Here is a 15,757-nt window from a genome sequence, read left to right as displayed (position 1 = left end):
CTTTCTTAAAATGTGTATACATTTTTTCGGCACCCTCTGTATGATCTGAATTAGGAAAATCCAGACCATCATTCACAGTGTTAAAAATAGTGTTCTCAACAGAAATGTGGCTAATACAATTACCTAATGGACTGATACATGTAAAGTGATTAGCACAGTTCCGGATCATATGTGTAGGACCCAATAACTGTTAGCAATCATTGTTATTGTTGTTGAAACAGCAACTGTTTCCTTATAGCAGGTCGGTGATTAATGGAATCCCGAGTTATTTTACAGAGACAGCCCTGTGTATGTACCCCTGTCCTCACAATGACCTCGGAACCTAGAATCTTCAGTTTACAGAACTCAAGGAACAGAAGCGCGGCCACTGGAGCCCTGTACAAAGGGAGAGGTCCTTCTATTAGGAAGATCCAGTGTCTAGACCAAATATGGACAAACAGAACTGACCTATCAAACCCTGATTGACTGGAATTCCTTTGTGTTTTCTTTTGCCCCTCGACCCTTTACCATAATTGGCCAAGTTCCAAGCTCTCAGGTCACAGTTTTCCCTGCCAGCACTACTACACGCCACCTTGTTCTAACACTTAAAACTTGTCCAGCTCCCAGATGAGGGAGACAAGCATATTTGAATGGTGCCTCCTGTCTCCTGTGGGTCAAGTCAGCAGTCAAAAGCTTTCCTTTTTCAAAAGTCAATGTCATAGTTTTGGCTCCTATGCATATCAGGCAGCAAGCTCTTGCTAGGCAATGCTCTTATCTCTTCATGGCTGTTACAATCACTGTTATTTAGTGTTCACTGCGAATCTACAGAAGAAAGAAACTCTATATTGAAAAGACTGCATTAGAATTTTACTTCTGTGATTTGTACATTGCTTTCTTATCAGGTGGGTTGGGAATAAAAACAATGTTGATTAAATCCAGATTAACTCCTACGTAAAATTGGAATGTGCATGACATTTTTTTACTTTTGAAATTTTTATATCCAGTGCCTCTGATAGGGAAATTTAACATATTTAATATCCAAGGTCAAGGTACACACTTTGGCTCTTTCCCATTTCTCAGTGCTAGTCCTGTATTCTGGTTTGTACTTTGTTGTACAGGGAGCCTGGGAGATCTCTGAGCAGCTTACCAATGCTAGAGCTAAGAACAATACCTTTTGGTGTTACAATTTGCAGCTCTAACAAAGGAATTAACTTCATCTAACTGAAAAATGCTGAATTGTCAATGACAATAAAAGCCCAAGGACACCTGTCATTGACCTTGTAGCCCTTGTCTTCTAGGGTTCCTCCAAATCTCTGCCCACATCTTTGGTACCCACCCTTCAATACCCATTCTTCAGCCAGTCTCCTGCTTTGAAACTGACATAGACCACCTAGGCCCACATTTGGGTGATTATACACTTGCCTTTCTTTCTAGACTCACTGCTCTGTTGTCCCATTCTCTCACATATTTCAATGGGATTAATCAGATAAACTGATTTGAGCTGTGTTGTTAGGATTCACAGCAACATGGGGTGATACTCCTCCTGCAAAACTATTTTAGTAGCTTTCGTCATATCCTCGGAAACCGGTAGGAAGGACAGAGTATGTACTTGGAAAAAGCTAGGTTTTTTTCCTTTTTCTTTTTTACCATGCTCGCATCATGAAAGTTCTGCCTCTTTTTCCGATGTGCTTTGCCTTGTCTTGTTTTCTGATGTCTCTCTAAGCAGGTCAGTAGCACCCCCTCCCTCCATAGAAAGGGGACACAGCCTACAGAAAGAGGATTTGAATGATGCGATGGGAAGATTCTAGAAAAGTACTTTGAAGACCGCTATTTTGTTGTAGCACCTGTTGAAGAGATGTCTTCAGGAGGTTGAAGTAGAAAAAATGATTGACAATATGGCAGAAAGGAAAATACGTGTAGTGTAAGATTATGAATAACAGCATGCAGCAAGACATACTCCTAGCTATTTTCCCTAGGTAACTGCCTAAGGAGAATTCGGCCTGGAATCTTCATCGCTATTCCTTCAGCACCTATCACAATGTCTGGCCCATTCTATGCACTCAAGAATTTGAGTTATATATAGAATGAACAGTAATAACCTAATGGATTTCCATGGAAAAACCAGAGAGAAAAATGATAAGGGAAAGGGGGAGAATAATCTAGTAAAATAATGATTAGTACTTTAGAGAAAGGAAGTAAGGGTAAGGTAGGTGATAAAGAGAAAAGGATTATAAGGTACAAGATGATCTAATATTATTTCCACTAAAAGCTTTTTGTAATAAGTATATTTTATAAATGTCTTAGGCAAACATGCTGTTCAAAAGTAGTAATTCTTTATAAGTAAAAAGTTTGACTCCTTTGAGAATTTTTTTACTACCCTAAATACAACCAGCTCAGGTAGATACAAATTTACACTTATTTTTTTCAAATAAATAGAGTGGCCTGCACAGTTGTGTTGAAAATTCTGATGAAGTTTACACAGTACAGACCAATAACCATTTTTGTACTGGTGAGTTAATAAAACAAACACCTTAATAACACTCTAGGAAGAGGAGATGCTTTTCTTGTGAAACTCTGAGGAGTCATCCATTTGATATCAAGAACCATTTTTTATTCTTTTGAGCAATGTTGCTGGTAGACATTGATATAACTCCCTGGAGGCTATTTCTAAGCCCACATTGTAACTAAGTTGAAGAAATAGGGAGGTGTATTGAACCTTTTAATGCAAGAGTGACATCTCAATAAATCAAGGATTGTAAAGGAAAAGAATTATAAGGAAAAAAAATGGAGACTATCAGTAGTTATCACTAGTGAAAATCACTCTCTGTTATTCTGTGTTTTTCTCTCTTCTAATAATTCTCTTAAAATTCCCTTGTTTTTTGTCCCCTATTGAACAGAAACCATCTGTATTTGCAATTTTTTTTAAAAAGTGAATAAAAAGCTGGGTATGTGTATGAATAAATATATGTAAATAAACATATATACACACATGTAGACACATACATATAGCTAGACAAATAAATCACCATGTCTGTTTCCCTAGGTAACAGAGTCTTTGACTAAGAATCTATTGAGTTCTGATCAAAGTTATTACCTCAAAGCATCTCTTTGTTTAACTCAAGTCGTGGTGTTCAAACAGTGTGTAAGTTCCAAGCAGTAGCCTTACTTCGCTCTGGTCCACACCATGCAAGAAGTAAGTAGCATGCAGGGTGCAGGCTAATAAACTGTGAGTGGGTCACACATTGCAGAGAGTACTCTATTTGAAAGTCTCATTTATAAAAAAAAAACTAACTGATTTTAACCGTACTACCTCTGTTTTAATGACCAATAAACCATTGCAATATACTTAAATTATCATAATTAATATGTACAAAGTTGTCAAGATAGTTCCAAAAATTACCATTTAAAGCAGTGGCACTCTTTTATCTTTAAATGATATTAACTTTTCTATAAAAGTCTCTGTCTGATTTCTCATTATTGGCAGAAAGCTGCTATCTCCACTGGTTTAGACTAGATTTAAGTGTTACTCACAATTGATGGGTTCTTTAAGTTTGTACATGTTACAGAGTTCTCCCAAATATGGATTAGAAGTGTGACACATCCTAGATTTTGGAAACTAAGAAAATGAAACAATAAAGGATAACAGTTGTTGTCCTGTTCAAGCATGCACATGTTTTATTTAAGTATTCTCCAAAGGTCTATTTTTTCCAGCATAATGCAGATATTATGCTATCCTTGGAAATAAGCTATATGGATTTCAAACAAAATTGTCAAAAACAATGACCTTGGTCACTCCATATGGTACACAGAAATAATTACATTTCACTTACAATACAGATGCACTTAACACAGTCATCAATAGTCATTCACCACCAACACGGTATATTTTTAAATCACCTAAAACACCAAAAAGTTTTTTTTTTCTTTTCCAAAAGTCTAAAGAAAGTAATTGTTTTGGATAAATGATAGGCTGAAAGGGAAGCAGAATTGTGAACTGAAGTCATCTAATTGCATTTTTTTAATGTAATATTTAGAACATGAAAATAGAGCTTCTTGTTGGGAATCAGAAGACCTAAGTATTCCTGATTGTGTTTTCTTTAGTCTACTTTTTAAAAAAGTTTTTCAACAAATGCTATCAAAGAAGTTTCACTAAATATTTGCTCTAGAAGCATAAAGTGACATGAGGCAGGTGTTAATATAATTGTTAATATTCACACTCTAGGAAGGTTAGTAACTTTTAAAAAGACGTACTAGAAATAAAGCCAGTTCTTCCTGATAGTAGAATTCTCTTACTTTCACTCATCAAATGTTTATTAATCTACTGTGTGCACAGCATTGTTCTAGAAGCCGTTCTAGAAACAAGAAGCAAGAATTTCTGGCTTTACTTGAAAATGGTTGGATTAATTCCTTTTATGATAAATTATGATAAGCATTTTAAATTCTCTAGTAGAATAGTAGAGGGATAATTATTATAGTAACTCTTTCCATGTACGAAAGCTAAACTTTATTCCTTACACTGGTGGCTTGGAATGAACAAAACTTTTCATTTGACATAAAACTTTTTTTACACTGTCACATGCAGACATGTCTGCTGATAAATTTTAAATGTGAAAAGGTACAAAAACTTTTCACTTAAATGTACATAAAGATAAACTCATCAAACTCCTGACCTCCTGATTTCGTGGAGAAAATTGCTCCTTTCTGAGATAAATGTGTGCTTCCTTCTCCAATGGTGTAGAAAGCATGTTTTCATCAAATACTGTTACATAAAGCACTCCTGTTTATCTCTGCATTTCAATTCAGATTATTCTCAAAAAGCAAAATAAATAATACATCAAGTGAGATTCTGGGATAATTGATTCTGTGATATTAGTCCCAGCCAGCTCTTTTCACGAAACATACAGTGGTATATCCAGTATCTGGGCTTTTCCATGACAGCAAAAAGGCTAGAGATAATTCATAGATGTCAACTCCTTTTTCCTGATTTTTGACAAGGGTTTTAACGATGATCATCTACTTATAAGATAATTTTGAGAATACAAAAGTAGGAAAGTCATTTGCACTACAAAATGTTAGTCCAGTTGATGACGATAAACCAATAGAAAGGTGCTATAGAAACAGAGGAACAAGTAATGCATTGTCACGGGAATACAGCAGACCAAAGAATATCAGACCAAAAAACATTTATGACACAAGAGTTTTGGGTAAAACGTTATCTAAAACCTGGCCACGCTAGAAGTTTTTCTATGAATGTGGCTCTTACTGTATTTATGAAAATCCAGAAAGTAGAACAAAAAATAATCCTGATTCCTGATACAACAGGTGTACACTGAATTATTGCAGTTGTAACAGTATCTAGGTGCAAGGTAAAATGATAATTGACGCTGAAGTATCTGAAGACGTTAGATGTACTGTGGAGCATTCCTGTGAGAAATGCTGTAGCTCTAAAAGGAGTTGATTTGCACAGCCCACCATGGAACATGAACAATTGCTTGTTGTAAGTGCACAGAAATCCCCCCTTTCTACAATTATAGTTTATCATGCCTATTCTGAAGACAACATAAGGAAACTGAGATCACTGCTCCAAAGCATGCATTATGATGGTTTCCTTCAGTCAATACAAATGTGTTGCATGAGCTTTTATTTTTAATATGCACTAATCTTCATCATAGCCAATGTTCATGGTTTTAACAGGAAAAATTTTTATCAAAATGTTTTCCATATTTTTTTTTTTGCTTTGCATTCAACTGGAACATTAGGTTCAAAGATTTATTTTATTGATTTTATTAAAAAATAGTTCTGGTCATAAGAAGCATCAATAGGCGGCATTTCATTGTGCTCATTCGCAAAAGTCAAAGGGCCACAGACATATATACCTCTGCCGAACAGGTCAAACTCTGTCCCGAAATGCCATTTGGTGGTTTTATTTCCATCCTCTAGTTTGGAAGCTTTGTTTTTATTTCACTACCAACCTTCTCGCTTTGCCGTTTTCATCTGTAAAAGGTTTATTGTTTCTTCTGTTTTCCACATTGGGATTCTTTCCACAACCAGGGCTCACACTCTCTGTAGACCTGATTGCAATTGTCTTACAAAGCAGACACTCTGACAATGTTTCCTCCAGAGTACTCGGGGGACTCTGGCCGGTCATCTCCTTCGGGGGTGGTTACTGGAGGTGTTGGGATGCTTATTATTGCTGTAGTCACATAAGGTTGTTCACAGTTTAGTTTAACACACTCTTCCATTTTGGCGTTTAAGCTGGATCGGCTGATGAGGAAAAAATAGATTTAAGAAGATAAGTTGCTCACTTAAAATATTTTTTCCCTAAATTGAGGAATACATATTTTTATGTTTATAAATAACATTTTAAATGTCTAAGAACAGTCACCACGATTTAAAAAGAAGATGCATCAAACCTTAACATATGTTAAAGTGAACATTAGTCAGGTCATTAATAGTGCATAAATGTCTAAAAGCCAGCTAAACTTGGCTCTATCAGTGTTTCTCAAACCAAGTGTTTTCTATAAAATGCAAGAAAGAAAACCAGGTAAGTTTTGGAGACCCTGGGTTGAGCAAAGTAAATAGTTTTCTCTAGGACAGAAGCTCTGAAAGGCTTGAGATGCTATTAGGAAAAGGCTATATCCTGTGGCTATACTTCAATTCCTTGACCACAGAATCATGTTACTATCCTGTCTCTTTGGGATATATAGTCCCCTTAAAGCTCTCAACTTAGGGCCAGCCAAATGTCAGAGCTCCCCAAAAGTTAGACATCACTAATACTTAAAGACTTTCTCAAATGGTGTTCTTGCACGAGAGTTACTCTAAGTGGGTAAGAATAAAAGGGGAGAGGAGCAAGGAGGTATACACAGGAACTTAAAAATATTTCCTTTTCATGGAAAACTTAATTTAAATGTTTATGTCCTGATATTTTCTTTCTAAACACTTCTCTTTTCTACTTTAAACTGGTGTAGTATCTTCGAGACAGGAATTGTTCATTGCTCCAACATTTAATATTCTGGTCCCAGAGACATCTGACTTATATAAATCAACATGGTCCGGATTCAGAAGCTCACCCAGGTTTTCCACAAAGATTCCTGAATGCCGACAAAGAAGTAGCACTGAATTAGTGGTTGTGAATCTAAAAATATAAGCTATTTAATTTGAAGAACAAAGTAAAATTATTTTGGCAAAAATTGATTTTTTAATGACTTCTAAAAACTACTAGCACATAGAGAGAAACAAAGGGAAAACACTAATAAAAAAAATTTCACTAATTTGTCCATAAACTCACCACGGGTAAATAATTTCAGCATTCACTTATCTTTCTTTGAATTAGATTGATTTTTATGTTTATTGTGACCAGAGATACTTTTATGATCAAAATTGTATATTGATTCAAAAGGTTTATGTGGGCATCATTTTATTTTTCACTGTCACATTGATGGTGTTGATATATATTTAGGTGCTACTGAATACTTTTCAATCATATCAATGTCAGCTTAATTTGTTTTCTTTAGTAGTGTTGACTACCATTTCGGGCTATGTGTGTTTACCTAAGGGGCTCCCGAGTATAGAGGTGTCTGCTCAAATAAGAAACAGTTGAGATGAAGAGGTAGAAATACATTTGTGCATGCCTTACTGACCATCTTATCTTCTTTCTGCCCTTTTAGTACTGATAGAACTACTGCTTTTGACTCCTAATGGCTATTACAGTAGATCCATGGTCCTACTTGTTGCTAAGTTTTGTCTCATTCTAAACCCTAGGAGTTAGGATTTAGATGCCACGGAGGCAGCAACATGACTGCAGGTAGAGATGCACTCAGAACCAGCACAGGTGTGTATCCACACACAGATTAATCTCAGGTACCTGTTAGATAGCGGGGTTCTCTCCACGCATCTGATCTGAATTGTACTGAGTTCTTGCACGCTGCCTCGGTGGCTTCCAGACACATTGGCGTTTGGGATGCGGAAAGTTTTTTTGTGTCGTCGTGAACAGCAAGTGCTGGTGACTCCTTGTTGTGAAGAGAGAGAGGGGCTGTGACTTGAAGGACGATTAACAGTTGCAACTTCCATGCAGCTTTCTTCAAAGACTTGTTCATCCACAAACTCGTGATTCTGTTCCACAGGTGTAAGAAAATGTGAAGAAAGACAGGAACACACTTTAACTTTTAGAAAGGAAACGAGTTGCTTTATTTTTAAAACTCAAAAGTGTCCATGTCCATGTCCATGTAGACTATCCAGCTGGTAACTAATACCATTTTCATTAAGATTAGACTGTCAAAGCCACCTCCTACTGGCATTTGTGGGAAAATAAAATCTCTCTAGTTAGACCTTGAGATTGACAAATGGAAGCTGATTTGCTATCTACTTACAGGATAACTTTATCTTGAAATATCAGTTATTAATTGAAAAATCAAATCTGTAAGTTATAAGATTTTAAAAAATCTTGAAAATGAATATAGATAGTATCCAAAGGAATGTGTAATTTACATTGACTTTTGTCTTTTTTAAACAGATTAAAATTATGGAAAAGAGACTATTTTAATCCAATGTCTAAAGTTAAATTGTCTGTTACATATTAGCAAATATTTTCACATGGGATTGAAAACTATTTTTAATTAGAAAATGAGATATTCAAGACACTTCACATGGCTTTCAATGCGCCTAAAAACTCTCACAAGAGAGAAAAATATGACTTATTAGATAAATAAGTACAATACATTTATGTGCAAAATGTGTTACTTTATATTTGGCCCAGAATGTCAAAATTTAGCACTGGGCTTTCCCGGTCTCCTTTCTTATCTTTGTGATACAGCACTGGCTGTATTCGTGCTCTCTGTTTGTATTCAGAATTCTTCTAGTCAAGAAGCAAACAATGATGGGCGTCATTTCCTACATCGCATCTTAGAGAAACGCAGTGCAAAATGTGCTCTTAAAATATTTTTAAAAAAATTGCCTCCTGAAATGCCTATGCACGACTTTCACCTCAGAAACATAAGGGAGAACATCTTTGGTTTGAGCTACTAAGAATGACTTCAATGGCTACTTTTTTCTTTGTGTTGGTGGGAATCGTCTTATAATAGGAGGCTTGGCACATGTTGAATTCCACTTAACTATCTCTTATCCTAAAATATTAGCAAAACAATTGAAGCAATTCACTGGCTAACAGGAAATAGATTGTTTTAGTTACTTATTTTGTCATTTTTTTGCTGAGACAGCATCTTGAAGTAAACAAAATTTAACATTGTACTGTTTGAAGTCCAGGAAAATATATGATCATAATTTCCTGTTAATTATTAGATTTTATTAAAAAATATTGTTCACTAAAAATTCACACTCTGTTTTCTTCTCTTGCCATACATATTTCACACACATAATGCCAGTTATAATGCATGAGATTCTAATTTATCTCATCAGGGCCTGGAACTGAAGAAGTCATTCTGTTGCGGGTTACCATCTATTTTTGTAGGTAGCTCAATTTAAACTAGTATACTAATTGGTGTTAAATAATTTTTGCTTAAAAAAAAAGCCCTAAATGGTAAAGTAGTGCAAAATGAAAATAAAAACAAAGGAAAAGATAAGGATGAATATATTCTATTATTCATGTTATTTAAACTTCAAAGAGTGTCCTAATACGTTACAGACCTGTTTGTATATTTATTTTAAAATGCAGCTACAATCATGTAACTTCCCTGTTTAAAACCCTCAAATAATCTTCCATTTGAGATAAAGAGCAAAATTTTGCACACGCCTCTAAAGCCTAGCATTATACAGCCATTCCTTTTTCTCTGTCTCCTGTTGTGCCGTGATGCACTCTCTCCTTCCAACCACCTTCAAATTCCTTCATGTCCCCTTAGGCCAAGTTCTAGCCTTCCTTAGTTTTAGCCTCTTCATTTCTTTGCCTGATTAGCTCCTAGTCATCCCATGGGTCTCAACTCCAGTTCCTCCTTCCTGGAGGAAACTCCCCCGATTCTGAACCCTCTGGCTCCGCCCTCTTTGCCTCCTTCCACTGTGGCCCCTTTGCTGGTTCTGCCACCCATTGCGCTTCCCTGGTGATATCCATGTATTGCCCCATACGTGGAGGCTGATGGGGGTAGGAGCCACGCCTGACTTCATTGCATATCTAGGGTCTAACTCACTGCCTGGCACATAGTAGGCAACTGATACATATTTGTTGAATGACTATGTAGGTAAATGAATAAATGTACGGGCAATATGTTGGAAATGATAATGCAAATATACATCCGCAGTGAGTGAATGAGAAGACTTGATCCAAATATGGCACAAGTTTTGTTCTGTTCTGTGATCATAGACTGTGACACTGTAATCGAATAAAATAATCAGTCTTTCTGACTCCATCTTGCTTGAATTACCCAGTGCCCATAACATGTTGGTTAGCACCTTTGGCTTAGTTCTGCACATAGATATGTAATCATGAAAGGGACCTAACTGTAGCCTAGGAGTTACTGAAACAACCTCGCTGCTCACAACTACCGCCCCAAGGAAATAAGGAAGCTATGCACAAAAGTAATGATTGTTTATCAAGATTTATAGAAACCTCATGATGGGGATCACAACAACTGGAGTTTGTTGACCAAAACCAAAGAAGTTTCACGATCTCTCTTGGACCGTTGCTGATGTCCACATGCCTGTGTTCATCAATCACTTTCTGACCTCAAACCCCTCCCATTTTCCCCTTCCCTTGATGTAAAAGAAGCCTGAATCCTGTGCTTTTTCAAGATTTTTTTTTAAGACGTTATTCCATCATCTTTTTGGCTTGCTGGCTTTAGAAGTAGAGTTGCTTTCCTTGTCCCGAATCCTTATTACTCAACTTACTGGTTGTCATGAGGCGAGCGAGCAGTTCGAGCTTTCATTAGATTACAACACCTTTTGACAACCTAGCTAGAGAATAGGTGACTTTGCTAAAGAGGAGGTCCAACTAGAAGCTTATAAATGGAGAAATGCATACTAAATATTCAGACAAAGGGGCATGCCAGTGATTAACTGTGTCATTTTTTTTTATGGCAACAGATAGTTTTATTATTTATCTCTGTTCATTACACCTGTGAATGAAAGAAATGCTTACATTCAGTCATTCTCTATTTTTTGTTATTGTTATTGACATTCCCTTTACCCCGATGTCAGGAACACTTGAACTTCATTATTTTTTTTTTCTGTTTAATCAGCATTTAAGAATCAGGCAAAAAATGATATTTTACAGGACTTGCAATGGGCTATTAGAAATCAACTTTCCATCTGCTTTACACTGATATTTTAGACTTAACAGTGAAGAGAACCACTAAAGATAAAAACATTTTAAGTAACTCTCTAAAGCACTTTCCAAGTTGAAATGTCACTACAGATTTTCAAAGTAATTTAATTACTGTAGGGTATGTATGTATTATGTATGTATATACTCATATGTATGTTATCTTGCCAGTAATGCAGACAGTGAAACCCTGCTTGGAAGCATGGGGTATTCCCCAACGCCAGTGGATTGCTATGTGAGGAGCAGCGCAGGCAGTCATGCTGTTTCCTTACCGTGGTTTTTTCCAGGCAGTGAAGCAGGTGGTGATGCTGGGTTTCAAAGCTGGAGCCGGATTTGCTAACAAAGGCCTGCTCATCCTCAGAGGACTGTTAACACAGAGAAGATAGAAGTGCTTTCTATTTTATTTGCAAACAATGAGATCCTAACTACACATTTCCACAGAGAGATCTGGCCTATTTCCTGAGAATAAATGGCAGCATTTTTTTTTTAAACTAGAAAGAAACAAATGAGCAGTAGCTTTTAAGTTTTCGTCAGATCAGTAGTTTGATCTTGTAGACTTGCCTCCCTGAACTGACAATTTAAATCTCTTCTATTCCTTCAATCACCAACTACCTTTGATAGCCCGAGAGCCATTATTTTTGGATAATTTAAAATGTAATCTGATACTTAGATAATACTGAAACCGTCATCATGCTCACCTACATAAAAGGTATTTTCTAAGCAAAGATATTAGAATCCTGAATATTAAAAGAAAGTTATGAGGTAAAAGAGGTTTCTCAAATTGTATTTCATATTGTGTGAACATTAAATGTTGTTCCTTCTCCATTAAAAAGTGAAACAAGACACGTCACCCTCTAACCCCACCCACATGAACTTTAAGGAACACAAGTAATTTTGAAATGAAAAATAATTAGGTATTTCAGTCATTGAGAATCTTTTACCTTTCCCATGTAAAAAAGGGTTCTGGGCCTAATTCCAGAGTGGCAGAGAGTTTCCCCCATTCCATCACACAATGCTCTGGACACTAGTCCGGCGTACTACAATTCAGCTGAATTTGGACACTGTCTACACAGAGACAGCCTCATATACACAGGTCAAGGACTCGGTCCGACAGCACTGTCCCCACCCAGGCACAATCTTAGGTTATCACCTGTGCTTTTGACCAATCAGCTACGGATGGAGGTTCTAACAACCCCTACCTTGGGCTTTAGAAGCCAGTTGCAAATTAAGTTGTTACCTGAGCTTCTGACCAACTGGCTAATAAATCAGAGATCCCCATGACCTCCTCCTCGAGTTTGCTAATTTGCTAGAGTGGCTCACAGAATTCAGAGAATCATTTTACTTACTAGAGTCGCAGTTCATTATAAAAGGATATCATATAACTCAGGAACAGCGAAGTGGAAGGGGTGCAGAGGGCAAGGTATATAGAAAGGAACAACGCTCTCTGAAGGCACCACTCTCCCAAATCTCCACATGTTCCCCAACCAGGAAGCTCTCTGAACTCCTCCTTTGGGGTTTTTATGGAGGCTTCATTACCAAAGCATTATTGATTAAATCAATGGCCTTTGGTGACTGACGTTAATCTGCAGCGCCTTTTCCCTCCCGGGAGGTTCAGGGGTGAGACTGAAAGTTCCAGCCTTCTAATCACTGAGTTGGTTCCTGCATAGAGCATTAATCAGGAGCACAAAATTGACTCTAATAATTCTGACAGCTTTGTCAGTCACACAGTGACAGTCATGCCAGAGCATCCCGTGAAAGGTGTACCCAGTGATCACTCCAACCAGATAACGCCAGACGCAGGGTGGAGTGTGACCATCTGGACGGCTTTATGGGACTGCAGATGGGGGCACTGCACCCAGTCTCCAGCATGAGATCAGAGCTCTCTGACGGTTCATCGCTCAGGCCTCAACTGATGAGCTGACAGCTGCACCTGCTCTCGTCCCAGATGGAGCCCTTGAAGCCTTGTCTCCTGACTGTCTCACCGGCCCCGCTGATGCCTGACACTACGCACCCCATGGCCCCCAGTGCCGAAGGCACTCTCGCTGAACACCAGACTCTCTCTCATCCCTCTTTCCTAAGACACTGTTCGCCTTGCCTAACGCTATTGCCTGCAAACCTGTGTGACCCTCTTGTGTGAAACCGCTCTTTCTCAACTATTGGAGACTATCCTCTGGCCAGAGCCTCGGTTAATGTCCATGGGAAACCGAGTCAGCAGGACTAGATCCATGGCTTTATTCTATTATAATAAAGTCTGACACTGTGGAAAGACACAAATGTGTGTGAGACTGCAACCTTCACAGCCACATCCCCACGCAGGACAGTTCCCCTGGCAACCAGCCCTCAACCTTAGATGTGGTCCAAAAGTCACCTCATTCACATAAAAAAAGACATCTTTTTACTTAGGAAATTCCAAGGGATTTAAGAGCTCTGTGCCAGAAACACAAGGAAGTCCAAATACATATTTCTTATTGTAAATCACAATATCACACTGTGTTTGCATGAGACAGTGTAGAAACATTGCCCAACGCTGTTTTGAGAATCATGATTTACTGGCAATATTTCAGAGCCCAGTTTCTAACCTGCTACCACCAGCAAGACCGCATAGGGTGAGGTTATTAAAAAATGACGGTTTTGTTGTTTCAGTAGCCGTTTTCACAATTATCCACGATAAAATTCTATGGTTAAGTAGAACTAATTGATGTCATATTCATCAATAAATTGCACATTAAAATAAAAGAGGTGCTTGACTGTACCTGCAGCTGGTTGCTGAGTAAACCGTTCCGTTTGCTCTGCATGTACGCGTTGGCACTTCCACTTTTGGCGGCCCGGATTCTAGCAAGTCTGGCTTTCTATAGAAGAAAAATGAATATCCTGTTAATACTTACGAATTGTTTTCTTCAAACAGTGGCATGAACTCTTCTGTAATCCAATATCAGCATACATATTTTTAAAAATATGCCAGCTATACACCTGTAACTAGTGACAATTAAATTTTTATCATACGAGTGTTTTCAGTTAACGTATTTTGGGATGATCAGTTAACTATTTTGGAGCTGGGTTGTGCATTTAAGAATTGTAATTAAGTCTTTACAGTAAGATCAAGTTATTTCATTATTGTTTCTGTCAATTGTGTTCAGAGAAAAATCGCAGTATCATTTTACTTCTATTTTCACTTATTCCAGTCTGAGCAACTTAATGAAATGAAGACGCAGCTGCCCACCTCTTTTAAAGCAATGTCCTTTTTAAAAGTAGGAATTAAGTTCTAGGAACCAATTGCCTTTTTTTTTCTTTCTTCCTTCCTTCTTCCCTCCCTCACTTAAACAAAACAAAAACAAACACACAAAAGCACCATTCAATTGCATCTGTGCCCTCAAATCTAAAATGTTGTTTTTTGCAATCATTTTGCTATGTTGGTCGATGTAGACCCCGTGCTGAGCAATATGGACTCCTAAAAAAATCCCTAAATTTATCCACTTGATCTTGGCACAGTTCCACACGAAAGTAGGCTCACCTGATTTCTATTTCCTTCTTAAATTTGTTGAAATGAACATAATGCATCACTCTGGATAGATTTATAACATTACTTTTAATTTTTAAAGCATTTACGTATAGAAAATGTTTTTCCATTTAGAGGGCTTAGTTAGGGTGGTCACTTTAATAGCTCCGTGACCGTGAGGTCACCAAAGTGATATTACTGAGAAATGGCCTGTTTAGCCAGATTTCCTGTGTTCCATCTACTGTAGACCTGCAGTCATGTATCTGCTCCAGGCTGTCGTGGAAGGAGTCTGGTTTTCACTTCCTGGAGATCGCTGTTTTGGTGACTGTTGCATTTGTATGACTCGTATGTACGGAAGCAACTGGGATGTCTTGGATTGGGACTTTTTTGTAAAATTATCCTACAAAGACTCCTTCTTTTCCTTTTCTCAGCAACTTAGAAAGATACTATCTTTAGTTTGTAACCCTGGAATATTCTTTTTAGTAACAATTAAAAATTATCTAGATTTTAAAAAGAATATATACATATGATAAAAATTGTAATAATATACACAAGAGTGAAAAGCAAGACAGTCTCTCTGGACCCTGGAGCTGCCCCACTCCTATGCTTTAGGGTCAAAGCACTGATGACGGTTCTAGAGAGTCCTGCCGGAAATTTTCTAGGCACATCAAAGCGAGAATATGTAGTCATATGGATATACACATATATTTTCACCCAGTTGGAAGAATCCATTCCACACTTAGCATTCAGCTGTTCTCATTTTCTACAGTGTGGAGCCCCTTCCATATCTATGAATCTCTATCATTTGTTTGTGGATGTATAATATACCACTGTATGAGGGAAGCATCATTTATTTAGCCAGACATCTACAATGAATTTTTAAAACATCGTTTGCTACTACAAGCAATGCTGCTTGTTTTGAACATCATAATGAGCTTATCTGCAAGGCACATTTCTAGAAGCAGAATTGTTCCTGGATCAAAAGGTGTGTGTGTGTGTGTGTGTGTGTGTGTGTG

The 15,757-nt window shown here is 37.5% G+C and overlaps 1 protein-coding gene across 1 annotated transcript in view; it reads right to left on the bottom strand.

The window, feature by feature from the left end:
• Positions 1 to 3,631: 3,631 nt before the first annotated feature.
• KCND2 (potassium voltage-gated channel subfamily D member 2) overlaps positions 3,632 to 15,757 on the bottom strand; it is a 483,863-nt gene continuing 471,737 nt past the window's right edge. The window contains exons 3-6 of the mRNA XM_019668213.1: positions 13,999 to 14,094; positions 11,518 to 11,610; positions 7,844 to 8,091; positions 3,632 to 6,243 (exon numbers count right to left, since the gene is read on the bottom strand). Coding sequence (XP_019523758.1) covers positions 6,066 to 6,243; positions 7,844 to 8,091; positions 11,518 to 11,610; positions 13,999 to 14,094 — 615 coding nt within the window. The 3' untranslated portion in view covers positions 3,632 to 6,065. The remainder of the gene's footprint in view (positions 6,244 to 7,843; positions 8,092 to 11,517; positions 11,611 to 13,998; positions 14,095 to 15,757) is intronic.

The sequence above is a fragment of the Hipposideros armiger genome, unplaced genomic scaffold (genome assembly GCF_001890085.2).
Source record: "Hipposideros armiger isolate ML-2016 unplaced genomic scaffold, ASM189008v1 scaffold_521, whole genome shotgun sequence".
Classification (NCBI taxonomy): Eukaryota; Metazoa; Chordata; class Mammalia; order Chiroptera; family Hipposideridae; genus Hipposideros; species Hipposideros armiger.
The sequence above is the reverse complement of the archived record's forward strand: the minus strand, read 5'-3'. Positions and strand labels throughout refer to the sequence as shown.